The sequence below is a fragment of the Melospiza georgiana genome, chromosome 11, assembly GCF_028018845.1.
Source record: "Melospiza georgiana isolate bMelGeo1 chromosome 11, bMelGeo1.pri, whole genome shotgun sequence".
NCBI classification, from domain to species: Eukaryota; Metazoa; Chordata; class Aves; order Passeriformes; family Passerellidae; genus Melospiza; species Melospiza georgiana.
Window position 1 is genome coordinate 13,957,795 of NC_080440.1, and position 23,936 is coordinate 13,981,730.

Genomic DNA, 23,936 nt, shown 5'->3' on the forward strand with positions numbered 1-23,936 from the left:
GCAAAACAAAAGCATCTCTTTTTCTTGGCCAAGAAATAAGCTATTTGAAAAAGATGATGGGGGTGAGAAGGGGGAGAGATGTTGGCTCTTTAAAGCTTCTCACAAAGACATCTGGACAAAAAGATACTTGAATATTTAGGTAAAGATACATGGACATTGTCTGATCTCCTGGAAGGAGGACTAAGACAGCTGCTTGTGCAGCATTTCATGGCTGGGGAGAGGGAAGGGTGGGTCCAGGGCAATAAAGAAAAGCTTTCAGCTCTGTAGGCAGCACAGGGACTGACGTGGTCAGACTGGTGGCCTGAACTGGCCTCCCTGTCATCAACCCAGCACTCAGGCCAGCAGCCTCTGAAGCTGACAGGCTCAAGAAACTGCACATTAATTGCAGTAAGTGGACTTAAGCTCTGTAAATATTTGGTTTCACAAATGCCTGTGCTAAGAGCTAACTTTGAAACACGTATTTCATTCTGGTTTGATAAAATGACCTGGATCTGATATTTGAAAGCATTTTGGGCAGTGGTGCTGCATTTGCAGCACAATAGAGACATCACTTGCAAAATAAACCATTTTATGGAGACTAATTTACATAATCTCGTTTACTTTTAGTGATAATTAACCCACTATATAAAATTCAGGGTTTATTTCTGTTGCTCAAAAATTCCTTGTCTCCTAGCAGAAAGATGATCTCATTTCTCTGTTCAGGCACAACACCATCATCATCAATGGTTGTTGAGGCAGAAGCATATAAAATGCAGGGCTTGAATTCATGCTTCAATAGTCTGGGGTAATCATGCCAGATTTTTCTTTCTTCAGCAGAGTGAAATAACCCCTGCTGGTGTGCATCACTCAGGAATGGCTTGATGCAACAAGGTGGAAGTGGCAGCAGGGAGTGCCTGCTGGGACTCAATTACATCTCCCTGGTTCTCACACCTTCAATTACAGGCAGGGTCATATTAACCAAAAATCCTAAGGCAATTTGTTGAAATTCTTTTGGTACACTCTCCCTTCTCTCTATATATTCATAGATATAATAACTAGAGACACCTCCACCACCTCCTACCAGCTGAAAGCTTTCCCATGCTAAAGGCCAGGGACATTTCGTCAGGGGGCCTGCACAGCAGCAGGAGTGTTGCTGAAATTCCTGCGTCTCTCTAGGCATTGATGATGGGAAACAAACAGTTGCTTTTGATATCAGAGCATAAATCAGGACACAAACCCTTTGCTAGCCATATTCCTGCCCTTTTGTGTCACTGCAAATGCAGTGGGAGGGAAAGTGAATCTCCTGCATACAGAGCTCACTGCACACAAGGTCTGCTATGTGGAAAGTGTTAAGCTAATTCTATATGTAGAACTGCCAACCAGACATCCCAGACTCATTTATTCACAGAGAACAGTCACATAATAACAAAAATGTACTCACAGGAGTACAGTGTTGGGCACCAGACTTGCAGGAGAGGTTTCACACTGTGGTAACCATACCAACCAACAAATCAGTAGAATCTAAAGAGAACTAAAACTACTTCAAGTGTACAAATAAGCAGGGACAGCAGCTTACAGCTGGGTGTAAAGTGTAACAGATGTGAAGAGACATAAAAAGGTTAAGTAACATCACACCTTTAAATACAGAAGATTTGTACACATCATTGTCACCCTTTCTTTTAGGGGAAAAAAACCTCACAGGCTGAACACTAGAATTATTACTCTAGGGCAAAACCAAAAAGTCCTAGCAGGAATTTTCCTTGAGCAAGGAGCATTGGGCCCTTGATGGGGAAATGCAAACCGGTATTGCCTATCCATGGCTATCTCTGTGCAGTTGGGTAGCAATTACCAAAACGTGCATTCCACACCTCCAGCAGATCTGTGCAGCAAGGGCCTGTCCAGCCTTACTGTGCCAGAGTGCCCAGGAGTGCAATGGGATCATTGGTAGGAACAGACAGGGAACCATTTGAGCACCAAAACCGAGATCTGCTGTTTCAGACCATGGTTAATTAGATCTGCACATTAAGATGTGCTCCTCCTCTCCTGGGTCAAGCCCTATTTGGCCCAGGACACTCAGGATTTGTGGGCAGAAGAAGGGGCAGGTGCGAGCCCAGCACCAGAGGCTGCCATCCCCTGACATTGGTCTGTGCCCTCTCCATGGGTTTGTGAAGCAGCCGTGGGTTGTTCCCTGCCAGGGGCTTGTTCCCACCGAGCACCCACAGCACTAATCCCTAAAACACCTTGGTGTGGTGAGTTCAGACAGGACTGAAATAAAATCAGTTCCCTCCAAGCTCTTACTCAAGACTACAGGCCTGGCTTTAGTGGTTTCTGTCTAAAGCAGTCTTCTGCTGTATACAGCTGAAAGTATTTGCTGATAAATTATTGTTAGTATATCCAACTGATTGTTCAAATATAATATTTGCTTTCAAAAGGAAAATTTTACTTTCACCAAGACACAAAAATTAAATGACCCCGCTTCAGCTTATAACTTCTTGAGATCTATAGCTGAAGTCTCTCTCCTTGTTTTCAAAATATATTCAGTTTATCTATGGGAAGGAGTTAAATTTTCAGCAATAATTTTTATTTTGTATTTTTCACTAGGCCTTCCTGCTGCTGTGAAAAGGATCTCTGCCAAAACCAGTTCATTTTCCTTTTGCTGAAAGGCTATGGATGACAGTTTACTGCCATTTTCTATTTGGTGAATCATTATTCAAATGTCTTTTTCTATGATTTTTCCCATATATATTGCAGACAACAGTTCTTAGGTGTATAAGCTTATCTGCACCAACATAATTTATATGACATTAATTGACAGATACTGCTGGGAGATTGGGGTGGATGAGTACACACCCTTAGTTTTTAGAATCACTTTGTACATTACAAATATTGCTGGGGAAAACAAATTGAAAAAAATTAATATTCACTTAGTAATCTGCAAGATCACATGCAGGAGGATGTAAGGACATGTCAAAGCCTATGTTTTGATGTCCTTTTGCAAGGCAATAAATTCAACTTATAAATTTATTAAAGTGTGCTTGAAAGGTTTATTTGTTCCTGTGGCTGCCCAAAGAAATCCTAATGCCTTGAGCAGAAAATGCCATCAGCAGAACCCATCTCCTAATGATAAGGACTATCTTCAGGAATAGATTATCATGCATCATTAAAAGCCATGCCTCTTGGTAAATAATTTATTTCCTCTGTTCATAGCAAACCAGTTTAATGCATGCTGAATTACTGACATGCCTATTTTAACTTCTTGGGCTTCTTTTTTTTTTTTTTTAACTTTTTACGCTTTCAGGAGGGATGAGTATCTCCACCCTGATCATTATTTGTTAACTTTCTAATAACCTTAACCTTATAATTTCTAACCTTCAATTTCAGCTCCCTCTTTGGCACCAACAGCCATTCTAGGCTCTGGTCTTTTACACTGGAATATCTGGAGGAGCCCTGTCCTGAGCCCCCAGTTTCTATGCCTAGTATTTCATGCCTTGAGAGAATTTACTTATAGAGTAATGTGAATACTTCTAGAGTAAAAGAGTTTTCTAGAGTTTTTTGAAAAAGCTGAATTAACTCAAGCCTATGAATTCTCTCCATCCTTGTTATTCAATGGAATTACTTTGGAAAAAAATCTCCACAGTCAGCTTCCATGCAGAAATCACAATATTTACCACATGCAGATTCCATACACGCATTGTTTCTGTTCATTTACACTACTGATATTAAAAATATGAACTGTATTTTAAGAATGTCACCTTCTGCAGGCAAGACTGACATGGATCACCAGGAAATACTCACCTTCAGAAAGAGCTAGATGTAAAACAAAATATCTGCCAAATCATCATTCTCATCCATTTTACAGTACCTAAATACATCAAACATGCAGTGCACAAGAGGCATTACAGAACTACAAAGGGGCAGATGGTCACAGAATAACAAAGGGGTGCAAAGAGAAGAACTGAATATTTTACAACAACAAACAGATCAAAAACAGCAAACAGATTAAAATGTACACGGCACAACCTGATATAAAGGAAGTAACCTGATATAAAGGAAGTAACCTGATATAAAGGAAGTAACAATACAGAAAAGGTATTAAGCATTCAGATTCCAATTTCAAAATCTGTATGCAGAGCCATGCTTTTCAAGTAAGTTGGCATAATTTTTGCATTCTTGATATTTGATTGGTCTAGTAAAATTTAACTTTATATGTGGATTTATCATAAACCAAGTTTTTGTGTTATGGTTTGAGGAGTATAGAACATAAAAGCTAATAACTTTTAAATAAAACAAAAAAAAAATTATGTGTTATTTATTCAATGATTGGCTCAGGATGAAAAATATCATTCTACTAAGAAACACAAAAACATCCATTGGATCTTACTAGTACATCAAATTTAGGCATAAAATTTAGACTTGGAGCTCTAAACAGAAAGTATGGGGAAAATGTTTTATATAGAACTGTCATATACTGCTTAAAATAAATCAGAGTAACAGTATTCCACACTGGCCCTTGTTTGCCATAGTTTCAAACAAGTATGCCAGGACATTCTCTTCACTTCCCTACCAAACATAAGTTTGCTCTGACTGGTATCTTTTAGCAGCATCTCCTTTCTCCTTGCACTTTCAATGTCAGTCCTTGGTGATATTTATACATCACGTGTCTCAGCCCTCCAATGTCATTGTCTCCAGAAAGAAAACAAAAAATTGGAGTTTTAGGAAGGCTCTTTCATGTATTTAGGGCAAACATGGATTCAGACAATTCATCAAGGACCCTGAGCACTCAATTGACCCTGGCTGACACTATGGCAGAAAAATTAATTTAGCAATTAATGGCTTGATAAATATAAGGAGATTTCGCATCCCTCTTTTCACTGCCATTTCTGTGCACTGAAAGTCCAAGGGAAGCCAGCAACGGTTGTGAGGAGTATTAGAGATCCATGGATCACACAAAACCTAGAAATGAGTGGTGATTTCTTGTCTGCAGGAAGGAACCCAAGGACAAGGTGACACCTCTCCCCTGTATTGGAATAGCAGCTAAAAACTATTCCATAGTCCAAAAAATATATGTATCATAATGTTGAAAACTTCACACAGTATTTTAAGCTTATTAAATCAAATGTTAAGCTGATTCATTAGAGTCTCTCTAAATTTCCATGACTTCAGGAAAAGAAATTAATATGTGCAACAAAACACCAAATTTGGTGTCACTTTCCCTGTAATTTTTTTATAAAAACAGAAAAGACTGAATCCAATAACAATTCAAGTCATGGAAGGAAAAACAGGAATATTCATTATCTGTTACCAGACATCTTCACAGGACAGGAAGAAAATTAATTGGTGCTTGTGATGTTCTTAAGGGCCAGAGAAGGAACTGTGAGAGCCTAATCCTGTAATGACTTCAGTGGAAAGGCCAGTCACACAGCAACGTTAGGTAACAGCATCAAAAGAAGAAATAAATTACACTGTAACTACCATCATTTATCTGTCCTTCTTCTTATTTCATTTTCCAGGGTGGCTGAAAGCTGGGCCCTTAGTTTTGCAACAATTTACACATTTACACATTTGTCCTTGGAAGGACAAGGTTAAATGTAAAAATCAGCAGTGTTGTTTTAGCACTACTGTATTTCTTTTAAACATCTGCTTTATAAAGCGGGCAAAACTATACTTTCCCTGGTTTCCTGTGTGCAACAGTAATCTGTCACAGATAAATGGCTAAATATTTTAAAAAGCACAGTGTAAAACCACTCATCTAATAAAAGTGCTCCTGTAATGAAATTACATCAACGCCTGGAAATCTTATCGTTTGCTTATCTGCTTTCCAGGAATATAATAATCATTTTATCATTTCTTTCAGATAGTGTGGCAAAACCATGAACAGGGCTGCAGACACTATCAGCATCCTGATGACACCATCCCCTGCACTGTCAGGCTGCTTACCATGCAAGGGAAATGTTTCTGTTGGCTGACAAAGATGGCACAACTTGCCTGAGATTGCCAGGGCAATATTGTTTGCTGTATAATTGAAACCTAATGCATACAACCATAATAATTTTCTTTTCAGCACTTGAATGATAGCTGGATCTTTTATATATTTATCAAAAAATATCTTTACCATAGACTGGAGCTTCCCAAGCTCAAGTGTGTTAGAAATCAGGAAATGGCAAAGGAAATAGGGTTGTAACTTCACATAATGGGACTTTGTAAAAAGAAAAACAGGTAAGCTCTTGTCATAAACTACAGTTTTAAAGCACATTATGCAGCTAGAACTGACATGGCTTTAGTTCTTGGCTGGAGCCTGGAGTGCACAAACCAACAAAAAGCTGTGACAACCTCCCACTGGCAGCTATATTAAATTGATACATTACTATTGATGAATTTACCAGCTCTTGGTGCAGGTTGTCACAGCAGTTCACAGCTCTACAACCCAGGAACCACTGAACACTCTCAGGGTAGTGCAACCACAGTCTGTAAGGCGGGTCTTGAAGCACTTATTAAAAATATTTTGCCATATTTTCAGCAAAATATGCAACTGTTAACATAAATAACATTCCAATTCCACTATGACTATTTGAAGAAGAGCAGAAGTTGGTTTTTCAGAAAAAGACATTTGTATATAACAGCAGGGGAGGATATTTGTATGGGTGCACCACCCATCACTGTGCACAGAATCTTTTTCTCTGCAGGAATATTACAGAATAAGGAGATTAGTGCCTCACTGAATGAATATTTTTGGCAAGCATGGTGAACGTGATGTCAAGACAGATACAGGCACTCAAATCACACAGTTCAGTCCAAAGAGCAAACACTGGTAGGATGACATAAGAGTCTCAAGTGCATGCAAAAAAGCCATTGCTGAGAAGCTGGAGTCAATGCAGAGGCCATCTTACAAGAAGCAGTAGCATACACAATGTTAACTCAACTGCTTACCCACTAAGTACACCAAGAACCAGGTTAAGTACGAAAAATGAGCCAAGGATGATAAGACTAACAAAATAGATCCATGGCCACTCACATCCTATTGCATCATTTACCTGTAAAACGCAAGGAAATAAGTTATGATTCAGTCATTCATTAAACAGCAGAGTCCTTTGTGCAGCTGCCAGATCACGTAGGTTCAACGCAAAGTTTATGTCCTATCCAGATCTTTAAAAAGTGAGTGAATAATTGTTTAAATTTACTTACCCAAATTTTGTTGCAGATGTGAGGCTTTAGAGGATTCATTGAAATAACATCCAAATGAGTGCATGAGAATTTTTTGTATTTTTTATAACTTTGCCAAAAGGACATGAAGAATATGTACTGGTACATCTAAACTCCAATTTTGGTGTTTGTATGTTATTTATAGGAGAGCTACAAGAAAACTTTTTGTGCTGTAATACGAGGAGGAAGAAATAGAGGTTTATTAAAAGATGTCATCCCAACTGAAGTCTCACCTGGATGAGATAACCTGTGTGTTCATGGCAACTGGATTCAGGACTCTGCCTTCATGATGAAAAAGGTGTATGCTTACCCGCTCAATACACCAAGAACAAGATTTAGTACGAAAAATGACCCAAAGATGACGAGACTGACAAAATACACCCATGGCAACTCAAATCCCATTGCATCATTCATCTGCAAGAAATAAGATGATCTTATAGAGCAGATCACTATATTAACAGCAATGAAGAGTCAGAGAAAGGAGAATTTGATCATTCAGATTAGATAACATGCTATGCATACCTTCAGAAATCAAAGAACAATGAGAGCAAGAAGGCACTGGCCACATTCATTTTGCATTTCCAACACAAGCCTAAAACAAAATGCTGAGTGAAACTAGCACTTGGATCAGAAATATTATCGAACATAAATGGAGCACTGCAACAGTTCTAATATTTTCCCTGCAGGAATATTACAGAATAAGGAGTATTAATAATATTAGGTATAATTCTTTAATGCTGAGAACATAAACTAAATTTCAGATCTCCAATTAAGATGATGATCACAAAGTATATTGAAATATTAGGGGTTTTAGTTCATGTATATCCTATCTACATTAATGATTATTTGAGAAAATAAACAGAAATGTGTATCTCAACTGTACAAGCAGTGTTACTTTTTGTAACACAGAATTCCCACACTTTTACCTGAAATAAAGCAGTCAAATGCAGTCAGACATTTTAAATCAATTCAAAAAGAAGTAAATGAGCATAAGTCTGTGTAAAAAGCATGAACACAATTTTAGGAAAATGAAAATTTGTAAACAAATTTTAGAAACACAATGGAAACATGGAAACATTCCAGGAAAACTTCTGAACATGAGTTATATATCCAGATCAAGGTTGAATGAAATTTAAAAGGTTGTTGCAGATTTTTTTTTAAAGTGAGGTTGAAGTCACTGAGCTTCCAATACACTCTTTACAGATTCACACAGGGTTTTCTATAAAGATTTCTTCCACTTGCCATTCTTAGCCAGCTCATCATACCTATCAAAGGACGGACTTGTGAAATATACCCATGCAGATCTAAGAAGGCCTATTCAGAAAAACTGATATTTTAAAACAGGGAGATTTGGCTTTGAGTGTAGGATTCAGGTGGGAAAAGACATTTTGATAAGTCACAAAAATAATTTGGACATGAAGCTTCCTAGAAATAGCTCTTCTTGAAGAGGAATTATTCTGGCTTTTACATTGGATCCTTCTTAAGATGTTTAATAGTCATGAAAATTCAGCAGACAATAAAATTACATATGTCACTGTAAAACAATCTAATTGCAAATCTGTTTTCTTTTCTGTGAATGTCATTGGGTTGTTGCATCTGAAATTTGTGATTAGGCTTTGAGCTCTACTGACAGTCAAGTTTGACACCTCTCCTTAACATCTTCGTTTGAATAAACCTACTAAACATGGGAACAAATATTTTTCAAAATTATTTCCTTTATTTTTTTCCCCTGTCTTTAAATTAAACATCATAATTTCAGTTTCTGCAAGGGGACCCTCTGGATGGTTAGACAGAAGCTTTTTCAGATTAAGGCCCAAAGGCACTTCTCTTCCATGGTGACCTGTGATAGCACCAGTTTGTACTTACAGTAAACAAACCTCCTAAGTAACCAAACCAGATGAGTTTACACAGCTTCCTCATGCACCTTTTAAAAGGGTCTATCTTTCATCTTTTAAAATGCTTTTTGAATTTAACCGAGGTACTGAAAACTAACTTACAATTACACTTGCTACAAAAAAAGAAAGAAAACTTGAAAACATGCTTGATTTAGATTTTTTTTCTTCTTCCAATAAAACTGTATTTTGGAGAAGTTAAAATAAACAAGGGTTGTAGCCATTCAGCAAGACTGGCTTCATTACCTTCAAGACACCCCAAGCTTTCATCGTTCAGCTGGGGAAGTCTTTGACAATGCTGCCATTGTACCCACCTACTCTCCTGGGCAAAGCCTTCAGCAGCCCTTGGCACATCAGGGGCTTCTGTTAAGGACAGTGCCTGTGAAGTTTTGGGTTTTATCATCCACACCCACTCTGTCAAAGTGAGCCCCCTGTGTTTGGAAAGTTTCAACAATGAAGCCCCAAAGTTAATGAGTAGAACACATCCCATTGCCCAGACTGAATTTCTGCCTCGTCCCAGTGGATTCCCTTTGCATCTTCTTTCAAGCATAGGCATCTGGCCTTATGTTTTAAGAGCAATATTTACTCAATATTTTTTTAAGTATACTCATAATTATTTTATTACATTAGAAATTATTTTGTTTCATAGACCTGACTCATACCATACAGGTCAAGTGTTTTTCTAGCAATAACTGATCAGGACAAACATTTTAATTAAATTTCAAATACATTTGCATGTATTTTACAACTAAAAACTCTACAATTAGCAGACAGTTGTTTCCAAGTCACCAGAGTTCAGAGTGCAGATATAAATTCATCTGGTATCAGTGCCAACATTTTTCTGCAATGTGTCATTTTGAAAAACCTGAGAGATTAATATTTGCAATTTTACTTTGAGCAGAGCTCAAAAAACAGAGGTCTGGCAGGCACTGCAATACAACTCTGTGCTCTGCTTTTGCTCATAAAGAGAACATTTTCAGGCAGCCAGGCACTCTGCTAACTTAGTTACCCAGGAGCAAAGCTGAAATTCTCATGCTCTGTCACAAAGGCTCTCTTAGTATGAGCAGCTGGGATTTGTATTCACTTTTTAACGTGTAATACATTAAAAAAATTCTTTCACATTTATGCAGCTGGATTTCAACCCCAATATTTTAGACTAATCTGTCTAGGATTATTGCTTTGTGAAAAAAAAAATTGGCAACTGCAGCTAACCAGTACTAGAAGAAATGCTTCAGTTTGGGCAGGTGCTGAACTATTTCAAAAGCATTCCTTAACTCAAGAATACCTGAACCTAGCAGAACACCTTGGAACAAATCCGAGATTGAATTCCTAAAAACTACTCAACAACTTTGCCATTTAATTCTTGATACAATTAAATCCTAATCAAGTAATGCAGTGTAATTTCTATTCATGAAATAATATTTCAGATTGCATTAATACCAGAGATCAAAGTACAAAAAGAAGTCCTTTCCTTTTGGAAAACTTTGCTCCTCATTTCATGTATGTCAAATGGCATTTTCCATAACTTCCAATTAAAGAAAGATAAAAGGAATTGATTTGCCTTCTGATTAAAAACAGAGACAGAGCTTGGTTAATATATGAGAACAGGAAAATCTCATCCATCCTCAAAACCAAGATATATTCATTTGAAGGGATTAATGCTGACTTCTCACCCAAAGTGCAGAATGAGTTAAAGTCAGAAATTTCAGATTGCTAAAGTATCACCAGGAGTTCAAGGAGATCTCACATCTGAAATCCTCAGCAAAAGTTCAGGAGACTTGCAAGAGTCTCCTGCCCTATGGCTCAGGGTGCACTGTGCCAAAGGAGGTGTCATATTCAATGGCTCTCAATGGACTTGTTCTGTCTTTTTGAGGCCATGGGGCTTTTAGCCTTCAAAACACCTATGGCAAGGACACCACCAAGCACCATCCTTCTTGCCCTTTGTCTTTTTAAAGGTCCAGTCTCACTATTTCAATATCAGTTCTCAGCAGTTTGTCCATCACATCAACCAGAGGGCAGATGAGTTAATGGACAATATGAAGGACAAAGATTTCTTCAAATCTTTTCATTCTGTATCACCATAACAGTAGATGTGCACTACACATTATTTATTTGGCTCTTTACGTTTACCTATAGATGTTGGTGAGTCTGCAATCTTGAAGAATTATCTTGAGCTGATTGGACAAACCTGATCCAGTCTGAAACTGCCTCAAGTGGCATTTGGAAGAATTATCTTGTGAGCTGTGCTGTAGTTGGAGTCAACTATCATTGCAACACAGCATAAATGATCAGAGACCAAGACTGAAGTGAAACAGGGGTAAAGTCACATTTACTGCAGGTATAACCTTAGTATTACACAGCAGCATATGGCAAACTTGAACCTAAAACGTCAGTTAGAAATCATTAAAACATTATTTATCCCTATCTATGGTAATTGTGAGTAAAATCCCCATATGCAATTGCACGCAAATCAAGGTCTTCACTTTTCTGTACACCTGGTATTCTTTTATTGAAAACTGTTGCAACCCCAATTTGCAATAAATATAAGCTCTACCTGGGGTTAATGATAAAACAAAACCTCTAACTCTGCATTTGTGGCATTACAGATACAATGTGCTAATGCATGAACCTATTTTGATTTTCCACAGTGTTTCAAACTCTCTCAAATTTTTTGAATTTCTTAGCTTCCTTAGGTTTTAATTTTACCTTCCTCTTTTCATAACATGCCAACAGGCATATAACTGGTGGGTTTACTTTGTGCTACCTGTAATCTGCCTCATCATCCTAAAAATTGTTCAGACTGACAAACTCAGTCTCTTGACAGGTGTAAAAATTCTGCAGACACCTGTGTTTTGTGAAGTGGGACTATCCCTGCATTCTTGGAAGCCTGGAAGGCAGGTTCACAAAACCCCAGATCAGTCTATTTATTCTACCCAGTGAAGAGCACAGCAGAGAGCTCTTCAAAGCTGCCTGGCTTCAAAGGTTTTGTCCTGAGATATTCTTGGCTGAATTTGAGTTAACTTAAAGCTGACTTAAAACAGGCTGTGCTTGAAGCACAGCACCCTCCAGGTTGATTTATATGGAATTTTATACTCAGTGTTCTGGAGTCAAAGCACAGATTTCCCTGGCACTGTCCTGCTTGGACAGACTCAGCCCTTTTTTGTGCTTCTGACACAGAATATGGAGATGCACTGGTGGGGTGTGCACTGAGATCACCCTTTGTTAAGCATTTCAGATCAGCAACACCTGCAAAAATAAGAGTTCCATGGCACAGGCAGCAAGGTAGGGCCTACAGAGAAAGAGATCCCATTGAGAAGTGTAAAATTGTCACAGGGCATAGAGAGCCTCATAATTGCTTAATCACCTCTTAAATTTGGACTCTCAAACTGTACTGTGCAATTACATACAGGACACACCTAAGTGATCCTCTCAAGTTAAACCTCAACTTGGAAGACACTGCTTCAGCTTAATTAATTTGACCAAGCTGAACAGACCTCATTTTCTTCCTTCTGTTGGTTTCATCCATTCTTAACAAATGAATTATAACATTTTGGTATTCCCATAAAGCATTTACTCTTCAAAACATGATTTATAAATTTTTACTATGATTGCATGGAAATGAGTTTAGATGCAGGTCTTTCATTCAGACACTGAATTCTATCTAAGACTATTTTAGCTAATTCCTGTTAGTGGCATTCCATTAATCAGCTTACTGTCATTAACTGGGAGGAGGGGCTGGGCGGAAATCAAGTCATTGTGCCAAGGAAAGCCAAGATGTCAAATGTGAATGTTAAGAAATTGTTTTATCTTTTTCAAATGTGAGTGTTAAGAAATTGTTTTATCTTTTTCAGATAATTATGCATCCCTGCCTAATCTGCAGAGCAGATGGAGAGAACCATAGCAACATGAAGAGTGCTACCTCTACAAAACAGTAACCCAGAGAAAGTTTGCTGTTGAGCACTACCAGGTTAACAAAACCTGTATTCCAGATATAACAAAATCCAAGTGTTTGACTCTTCTCATGAATGGCAGCATGTTAATTTCAGATTAATTTGTTAGTGCTTGTACCTATTTACCTGTATTGCCCAAACGAATTTCACAAAAATTTATAAAATCTATGCATTGATTTCCTTGTTAAGTCTAAGGGCTCAAAAACTGCTAAAATTAAGTAACAAATGTGATTAACAATGTGTTTATTTTTTTAAGGGTTAGTTATCATGTATGAAAATGAGAAGTTTCTAACATCTACACAGGTGTTCTCTATTAAACACCTTTCTTTTGGCATCTGCTATTCCACCTGTATGTATACCATACATTATACAAAAATTGGATGTGTTTAATATTTCCTATATACTGGACACAAAAAATACAAATAAAATGCATTTACTCTTCAGATAGATTACATAAAATTGTTACCTTTTTTATGTAGCATCAACAAGCAAAGCCTCAATACTCAGGAAGATCTAAATTTATCTACTAAATTGTTTTCCTGGGACAGACTGGGAACTAGGATTGTTATAAAATAATTGTTGGCTTCTTGTGGCAATGATTTTGGAGGAAACTCTAGCTGATGGACTAGTGGAGTTCTTAGCACTACCAAAAGTTTAGCCTCTATTTCCCATCCAGTTTTGACCCAGTTTTATTTAAAATTTCTGGGGAGAAATAATAGGTTCTTCTTAGTATTTGCAATGATCTGTGACAAGAAATTAGTTCCACGTTTTGACTGCAGTACAGGTCAGCAGTCAGCTGAGGCTGAGATACCAGATATCTTGTCAAAGTCAATCAAGTTCACCTCATGGGAAAGATATTTCCCTGTGAGTTAGTTTAAAATCCTCCTCTGGTGGGGTCTTTGTGTTAAGATGCTAATTGGAAAAAAATTATACTGTAACCATATATATATGTGTGAGATACTTATAAGTCACCTCCTTTTTGATCCTAATGCAAACTTTTAATCTGTACATTCCTTGGCTTGGTAGCTCTGTTTGCATGTCTGATTTTGATCATTCTCTTTTTTCTCTTTCTGAAATTAAGTCCTGTTTCTTTGCAATCCAAAACTGGATGATTCAGAGCTTTTAATAACAAGAGAATATAAAAAAGCAATTAGTACAAATCATTACGTAAAAGGCAAGGAGGGAGGTTAATCTTGATTTTAACATGAAACCAGATTCACGTAGTTAACACTCAAACAGAAAAAAATTCTGCCTGCAATCCCTGGCTCTTTAGGGAGATTTATGCACTTTATTAATGCTGTCAGTCAAAATTTCTATCGCTCTGTCTCCAGCTGCACATCATGTGTTAACTTTCTGCTATGTGGTCATGGAGGGCTGGGAGCTCTGTGCAAGCAGCACATGGATGCCTTTGGGGATGAGCTGACTTGTTTCACTCCAGAGCCTCCCTCAGATGACCTGTGAGTGGTGCTGAGCAATGCCAGCAGAACAGCACTAAGCTTTCCCTAAGTACATAAGAGGAAAAGGCAGGAGTATTATCTAAGATTTTTCAGGCACAATTCCCCACAGTTTTTACGTTGCTAAATATCTGCAACTGATTTACAAATGGAAAAAAGCTGTGAAGCATTCTTTGACTTCTCTCAGACAATAAGCTGAAATTAATTGCTGACAAATATTGCTTGGATGCAGGAACATGCCTTTTCTTTCTGCAGGTGGAATGGGACTAACATGGCTTAAATCACCATAAGTAGTTGATTCCCACTTATTAAATCATTCAATTCAAAGTTCTAGACTATTATTGCTTATTTGACTCTTGGTCATATTTTTGGAAAGATATTTTTAGGAGATTCCTTGCCAGCACTCTGATGACAGTTTTGGTAATACTTGAAACATATTTTGCAGTTTTTTAGTTTCTAGCCTATTTATACATTTTGCGCACGAGCCAAGGGATTTTCTTGTGTGATATGTATTTGTAAAACATTTGTTTGTGTTTAGGAAATATCTCTGGCTGCACATCAGCTGATTTCAAGTACACTATATCTGATTCCACCCTTAAATATTCTTGAATAGAAGAATTCTAAAAGGAGTAGAGATTGAGCTCCTGACCTGATTGACATTAATACACTAGCTGTGCAGACACTTGTGCAAAAGTGCATGCAGACATACACAAGAGTGCAGTGCAGCCTGAACAGTCTGTGTTACAGAAATAATGGACTTTTTTCAGATGTTCTAAAATGTTTCAAGGAGTATATTGGAGGATTTAAAGCTCAATTTCTTAAACAGGAGAGAGGTGCTTAACTGCACCCTTTTTTGTTATAAAAGCAGAGGAACAATGAATGAAGAATTTCTTTGATGATAATATATGTTATTAGCAAAAAGTACTAAGTTTTTTAACATTGACATATCAGTAAAAGGTATATTTAAAAAAACCTGCCATCTCTTTCCTTAAACTTTATATAAAGTTTTAGGTATATTTTAGATTGCCTAGACATTTCAAGTAATGATCTGAGTATTTTAAATAAGAATCCTTTACAGAATATCTTTTTAACATATCAGTAGGTGTATTAATAGGCAAAACCATGTAAGACATCAGTGTACCACTATTTAGCAATTTTAGCTCGAGTGCTTCAATCTCAGAAATCTTCAGATCAATCTGAAGAGTTCTAGACAAGTTTTAGAAAACTGGGGAGCTTTAAAATTGTGGTTAGTGATGCAGTATCTGGCCATTAAATTAACCTAGCAAAATTCAGTAGCCACTAATACATTTGTCCTATCTTTGAAGCATCCTCTTTGTTTCTCTGAGGCCCTGACCATCTCTCATTCAAGATAGAGTTGGATTATTCAAGTGTAGTAAGTCAACTTCACTATGGTGAAAACAAGAAGAATTAAATGTGATCATTTTGGTGCTCATGGGAAAATTGGAGGTTTTGCTGGCAAGTATCACTGCTTATTATCTGTGCTCCCATGTATCAAGTGAAGCAGCTAAAAATAAAAAGCAATTTACAAAATATGTGTTTGCCATTAGGAGATTATATATCGAGATGCTTCAAAGGCATGGGAAAAATCTGGAGCCAGATATGCAAATGCAGATTCAAGTTCTGTAATTCCTGAGAGCTTGCTAGCACAAATTGGAAATGAGGCAGAGAGTACTATGCTCTCAGCTTTAGAATGTGAGCCAGAGTGTTAAAAACTTGGGCACACAGAGGCTGCCACTTGGCTGATAACAAGGACTGCACCTTGGATCCAAAACAAAAACATAAACCTCCAGTGAGGGCTCCAGAGCAAACAGAAAGGACCATGAATGGGAATAAACATGGTCCCAATAGAAATGGAGAACACACACAGATGAGCAGCCACAAACACAATTTGGGAGCATACATGCTGCACTGGCTGCTGAGAACAAGGACAGCACCCCTTAACCTCTCAATTCAAACCTTGGCCCTAAGGAGTCACAATTTTTTTGGATAAACTGTGTAATGCAGTGAGTTACAAGTGAGTTAGAGAGAAGAGGCCAGATGAAGACACTAAAACCCAGTAGGACATATGGGATGGGATGCAAACTGGTGAGCAGCAGGACGCCCATGTGAGTCACCATGATCTGAAGGGTGCTCTAGGCCTTGACTCACAATAGATATGCACAAGAGAAAAATCATTATTGGTGCTTGGAGAATTTTCCAAGCAGTTTACTGTCATTAACCAGGTGATAACAAGCTATGCCAGTGAGGGCTGTTGGAAGCTGTCATTTTCAGCTGTCATCCTTGCTGACAGAATGCCACTTAACACGATGCAAAATATTGCACAGATTTCACCCACTCACATTACACCTGCTAGCAAGAGAAGCATACATAAGTTTATTTCACTGTTCCCCCAGTGACCAAATGAAAAATGAGAATTTTGTGCAGTTTCTAATATTTGCGGGTTTGGTTTTATTTGTTTTGTATAGAACTCATTCAGTCCGTGAATTAATAACAGAGTTCTAAGTGAAAAACAACCCACAAACCCCATGCACATCGAGCTAAAATGGCTTCCTCAGATTCTTCAATTACAATTTAGTATCCCCCTAATGCTTTTACAATTTTCAAATTAAATCTTTTCCAATTTTTAGCCAAATCTACTTCAGCTTGATCCAGTGATGAAATTCAAACACAAACTGTCATTCCTCTTGTCCTCAGCAAGAAATTTCAGTTTGAGAATGGGCAACTTGTTGGTCTGTAAGATAGAAAGGATCTGAATCTAGAATTTAACTATATAGGCATCAGTCAAGATAGATCCAAAGCCACCTGAATACCTGATTCTGATTATATTTCACTAGGTCAATAAATATTTGCTTCACTGTCTAACAATCCCAGTATCATTTGTAATAAAATGAAAAATGACACCTCTGTACCTGTAAATACTTTCTACAGTGGAAACTCCTTATAGAGAAAGAAGCAAAAACAATTCATGCAGTTATCAATTGTTTATAATTTTCTTATACTTTTCATTTTGCCTGATCCTGAAAACACTCAACATCCCACCTTAATGATTTTATTTTTTCTGCTGTCATTGAAGACTCTGCAAAGGGCAGCAGATTAATTAGGGCATTAAATCCCAGGGGAAAAAATTATTTAATTCTGAGACACTCAAATTATTTCTATATGTTTTGTAACAATTGCATTCTAAATACAGCAACTCTTCAAAGCTTTTATATTCATTTTCTTTGAAAAAAGTTGGAGGAATTATCAGCTCCTGAAATGTGGGTATACTTTTGCCTCAAAAGATATTAAAGGTGCAATTTTTCCTAGATAATCATGGCACACCTTCCCTTTTCAGGAAGAATTAAAATAATTGTCATCACCATGAACACAAACCATAAAGAAATGCTAATTCTACATTCACACAGTGTCCTAGTAAATTAGAGAGAGCTGGAGTGCAAATTGCAAGGAACTGAAAAACCTTTACAATGGGAAATCATGCAAAGGCCTATGTGTAGCCATACATGATTGTTACTCATTAGTGTTGAAGGTTTCTGTTTCTAACCAGTTTTGTAACTGATAACAGGCAGTGGAAGACAATATTCATAGTTGCCCATTTTTTTTTCTTTCAATCCTAAAAGAATGTCATTTCACCTTCTTAATTATCTTTAACAGTGATATTCTCTTAAAAACATATCCATATTCTATACTTCAGTATCACAGATTTTATCTGAGACTACAGTCTGTGCTATGTGTTTTAGCAACAGTTTATTTCACCCTGATTTCACATCAAATCATGTGCTCATTTACTGGGTAATACCACATTATTAAATGTGCCCAGTAGTCCACAACCAATGCACAGTTAGTAAATAATCCCACTTGGCCTGACAAACTTCAACAAACTCACAAAGAGAGCTGCTCTTAGCACCAACACCTAAAGTTCCACTAAGATACTCCTTGAGATAATCCTTTTTAACAGCTTGCTAACAGTGATCCTTACCAGTAACTGTGTTTCTTTTTCCATACATATTTTCTAACATTTGACCTGTTAGAATTGTGGTTTTTAGTAAGGTCCTAATAGCAGCAAAGACTCCCTGCCGAGTACCATGTAGTGCAGAATATTCTCACTGGTGTTCAGCACCTGTGGAAGGTTCTGTCACAGACTTTTGAATGCCCTTGGACAAATCACATCAGATATTGAGATACTCCAAGATTCACAGAACAATGCCATGTCACTTAGAGTGGAATGCGGTTAAGCAGAAAAATGTCTATCTTTGGTTTTAGGTGACTTTACTCTTTTAAAAATCTGTATGTTCATTTTCCTCTATCCTTCAGTTCCCAGTCTGTATCCAGCTGATTGTAGATGTTGCAAGGCTCTAGAAGCACCATATCTTACACCAAAGGATCATTTAAATGTGAGGATTTAGGGAGTTAGGTTTTTTAATACCTTTTGCTGCTTCCATGGAGATGATATCAGGGCCATAGTTCCTGTAAATCTGTAATTTCTGAATGGTGAATATGATTTTCAGTCCCCATGGCAAGCAATGTCAGTTGAGAACTTGCTTTGCTCTAATTTATGTTAACATGGTAAAAAATTCTGCACAAATACTGCAAAAAGAGAGCTCTTAAGCCTAATCAGTGAAGACATACTTAATATCTGTAGGCTCACACAAAAAAAAATGCTAGTCCAAAGGACATAAATGTACTTTTACATTTATCCAAATGGAATAGGCAAAAAACCCCTCAAATAAGCAATGAATAAATTAGTTTCTAAAATGTCCTTATAGCCTGAGGAATCCAGTAACAGGCTGTGACTGAAACAAGTATGCAGCTGAGTTTGTGTCTGCAAAACTCACCAAGATTTCCTGTTGATGGTGCTGTGAAACACAGCTCAATGCCCACTAGAACAGAGAAGCTTGTTTAAAAGCACACAAAGCTCAGTGATTTATGAACTCACCCAGTAGAGCACATCAGTCCATCCCTCCATGGTTATACACTGGAACACAGTCAGCATTGCAAATGCAAAGTTGTCAAAGTTGGTTATGCCTCCGTTGGGTCCAACCCATCCACCCTTACATTCGGTGCCGTTCATGACGCACTGACGGCCGTTCCCTGAGAATGCACAAGGTGCTGGATCATCTTCAACTAGAATATCTGCAAAAGCACCCAAAAGTCACAAATCTGAGTCCTCAAGCTTTCAGGAGTTACCCCTTCCCATGAAGAAATAGCAACGTTGCTGTGGGATAAATCCAGATTTCATGCTGAGAAAGGCAACACATCAGAGCTTTGGAGATTTTAGTCGCATTCAGATCTGGTCTTACAACCTCAAGAACAGGCTAATAAAAATAATTAAGGAGTGGAAAGAAGCACAATGTAATAATACATCATTTAAAAGCTCCTCATGCTGATTGTTTTTTCCTCTTTACTGCTGCTACTTCACTTCAAGGCACTTTGCACCAACACATGGACTACTAAGGAAAAGTGGATCTAATTCCTATACAAAGTTATCTTCATTCCTTAGCAGAAGGAAAAGCATCTTTAGCCACCAGTTAAGATGGTTTCACTCTTACCAAGTTCTCCCACAACACACACTTCCACTTCATTATTTCATCTGAACACTGCTCTCCACTCCTCACTACACTGCCACAATCTGGATTTGTCCGTTATAAGTAGTCACCCTTATTTTCTTCACTGCTGGTACTTAAGCAACACGTAAGAGAACTTAAAACCTATTCAGAACATGGTCTACTCTCTAAGTAGTTTGATTTTTTGGTGGCTTTGGTATTGATTTTTTTTTTTTTCATTTAATGCACTGTACCTAAAATTGTGAACCAGTGTAAACTGGGGTAACAACAGTTTAAGTGCTTTGGCCCCTAGTTCTACTTCAAACTGAAATCCCACAGATTTAAAAGAAAACATCATCAAACCCTTATTTTAATCAACAGTATAATGACTTACCTGAATCAATAAGAAAACAAGATTTGTGCATTTTTCCAATAAAAAGTTCCAATCCTATAATAGCATAGATTATGATTACAAACAATACCAAAAGGGCAATATGGAGGAGGGGGACCATGGCTTTTATAATGGAGTTCAGGACAACTTGTAAACCTAAAAAAAAAAAATAAATAAATAAAAATAGGATACAAGATATGACTCATATTTCTGCATCTTATTCTATCAAATTTTATATTATTACATATTATTAGGATTCAATGATACAGACATGCAGCGATAATCAGATTTTTTAAAAATATCTATTGCCCAGAACCACAAAATGCTCCTTTAACATAAAAATCTTCATAAGAATCTAAAACTTTCTGTCTAATTAGTTCTTCTGTTAATAAAGTTTATATCATAGAAGTCAGTGCTTAAAATGTGTCACAAGAATCTGTGGGTGCTTTTATATAAAAGGTCACTTAGTCAGTGTGTGCCTGTAAGTCATTTATATGACATTGAAGAAGTTCTGTGCTAAAACAAAAACTTTGCAGCAAGTTCTGAGAAAATGTGCACTCAGACAATTGTAGAACTGTCTTCTTACTCTGGGAGAAAAATATAGTTAACTGGGGAAACACATTCTTAATCTGAACAAATCTATTTGTACATCATTTATCCCTTTCAAAACTGCTCCATTTTCTTTTTTTCAATTAAATATTTATCCAACTTTTGGCTTTACCAAGATGATCTAATCCCAGATTAATGAAGCTGCCACAGTACCAATGAGAATAAAATACGCCTCTTTTTTAAGTTGATAGACTTCCTCTCTGACATTTCATAGGACTGCTTCTGTCCACACTGAAGCCCTTTTGCCAAAAATCAATCATTTCCATGTAACAGTCCACAATATATTAAACACAGAATCAGCTTTCTTCCTCTGAATGCCTTGGAAAGAGCTGAACTGGAAGTCATGAACCTTGTATAGCCCAAATTACTTCAATAATTAATAGAGCATTCAAAGAAAACAGGAAATATCAGAAAATTCAATTGCTTTCTTAAACAATATTGCTCTACTTTTTAAGTTTCCTAATTTATCTCTTAGCTCTGCTAGATAAACAGAAGGCATTCATGTGCATTGGAGAGGGCAGGAAACACAAAATGTGTAATGTGCTCTGGCACACACTTACCAACATATAAACTATTTTAAGACCAGCTACACTTTCAGATGCAGGGGTTTAGAATTAAAAAAAAAACCTAAATTTAATTTTCTGGTGTATTTGCATTTTAACATGTAATTTACTTTTTATATAAGGCTTCTAAAAAGGAAGTGTATTCCCCTGTCTGCTTATTGAACTGCGTAAGGAGATCATACACTGACTGAATTCACAATCCCTTGTTCAACTTGAAATAGAGTATCAGTCATCTTGAAATTCACTTTGTATACATAGCCAGATAACAAAAACTCAGCTTTATCCCATCTCATGTCTGTAGTGCCTGGAAGGAGACAGTTCAACAATGAGAGCAGCCACATTCCTGACTGCAATAAAGAGAAATGAAGGAAATACAGAGAGCAGAGCTTACTGGGCACTCCTGATACGAGTCGGAGAGGTCGCAGTACACGAAAGGCTCTTAGGGCTTTGACATCAAAGCCACCGGGTTTGCCACCTGAGTGGCTGCCACCGTCTGTTTCTTTGGTTAATTGTTCCAATATTACACTAAATAATCTAGAAAAGGAGATGAAAGGTAAGGTCATCACTATCTCTTTACCACGCAGTCAAGGATATTACTTTGGAAATTAGTTGAAGTGCAGATCATTCTGTAAAGCTGTTCAGATGTCAGACTGAGAGGTATATTTACACATTAAATCATGACAGACACAGCTATGAAGTGCAAGACTTTATAATCCCTCTAGAGAATGAGGATCACACAGTTTCCAATAATTTAGCATTCAGCTTATATATACAGTTTGCTATTTTTAAATAGATGAAGCTGCTTTTCCATTTTTGTTCAAACATTTTAGCTTTAACATTTGGAGAATTAATCTTCCCTTTAGAAGAAGAAATAGATAATAACTAAAACCATCTGGTTTAATTTTGGTGGAATATATGAACTCTAAGTGGCACAGCAGTACAATATTCTATATACAGTCAGCAGAAACTGAATATTTTAAAAATAATTAGAGTTCACCATTTAATAACACCAAAAAGATTTGTTTCTTACACATAATACCTCTGAGGAAAAATATATTCCCAGATGGCTCATTTATTATATTGTATTTTTTCCCTGCAGAAATGAATTAGTCATTCATTAGAACAGTTTGCAAGACAAGACTTTTATTTTGTTTTCCCACTTTTAGCAGCAATTTAAAGTGATGCATGTTCTTGAAATGCAAATTAATCTTAGCTTTATTTTAGTTTGGAGCTCCATCTCAGATGCATGAGTTTCTAGACCGCCACTAGACCACACATACTGTGTTATCCTTTGCACAGAGCCTGTAGTTGCAGAGCTGCACTTCTCCTGAAAGGATTATCAAGTTAATAGAGTCTTGCAATCATGAGAAATGTTTCACACTTGTAAAGGATGCCTGAAATGTGAAGGGTTTTAGTTTGGTCATGAAAAGTTTTCACAACTCTGGTTAAGAACTCTGTCATGCTGGATAGTTGCCTGAAATCATATATTATTTAATAGGGTGCCTAAACTGGATTATTGCAGGCTTTACCCTCCCCCAGTAAGCAGCTGACCCACATCAGTCCATACCCATCCCTAGACTGCTTCATTCTGCTCCAGAGAAAAACTCAGCCCCAAAGACTCCCCCGATGTTAAAGGGAACATCAGCAGCTCACACACTGTTCACCAAACTCAAATATCCAACACCAGGTCCTGATTCAGCCCTAGAGTTTAGTGGAAGCATAAGTGCAGGAAAACTAACACCTCAGTGATTTCAAGAGTGACTATTTGTGCTCAAAGACAGATGTTATTAAAAAGGCTTCTGAATCAAGTCCTGAATTCAGAGAACCTCTCAGCTGTCAGTTCATACAACATTCAGAAAATTAAAGGGCATGGGCAGGTGCTATGAAAGCTTTCTCTACCAGGACCTTATTCTTCCACGGAAATCAATGGAAATTACATGAGACCATGCAGGTGGGCAGACTACTCAGAGTAATTCATACTCTGATGGGTTACAGAGAGAAGTGACAAAGAATAGAAAGCATCACATTCACAGCCCTGTCTACAGCTCTGTCATTTTGTGTTGTCCAGCTGAAACCAGGACATATGTCATTCCTAAAAAGCCATTAAGGTATAAAACTATTGATCTGCTTTATTGAAATTTACACTCATATTCCTCTACAGTTTATCAAAGTTTAAAGGTTTAATTAAGATTTGATTTTAAAACCATCTCTATATGTGTTTCCCTTTTGCTTGTAGAGATTTCTTTAGGTATAATTAAGATTAATGGAATTGGACTGGCTGCAGTCTCTGCTGAGAAAGCAAATTTCAATACATTCAATATAGGACATCATGGCAGC

General features: G+C 37.2%; 1 protein-coding gene across 9 annotated transcripts in view; it reads right to left on the bottom strand.

Annotated features, from left to right (window-relative positions):
• CACNA1D (calcium voltage-gated channel subunit alpha1 D) overlaps positions 1-23,936 on the bottom strand; it is a 169,537-nt gene that overhangs the window by 81,452 nt on the left and 64,149 nt on the right. For 6 of the 9 annotated variants that reach the window (XM_058032083.1, XM_058032086.1, XM_058032085.1 and 3 more), the window contains exons 5-8: positions 21,991-22,133; positions 20,431-20,583; positions 19,430-19,626; positions 6,907-7,010 (exon numbers count right to left, since the gene is read on the bottom strand). In XM_058032083.1, the coding sequence (XP_057888066.1) occupies positions 6,907-7,010; positions 19,430-19,626; positions 20,431-20,583; positions 21,991-22,133 (597 nt within the window). Of the gene's footprint in view, positions 1-6,906; positions 7,011-7,489; positions 7,594-19,429; positions 19,627-20,430; positions 20,584-21,990; positions 22,134-23,936 lie in introns of all 9 variants that reach the window. The other 3 variants (XM_058032089.1, XM_058032087.1, XM_058032082.1) reach the window with 1 other exon arrangement.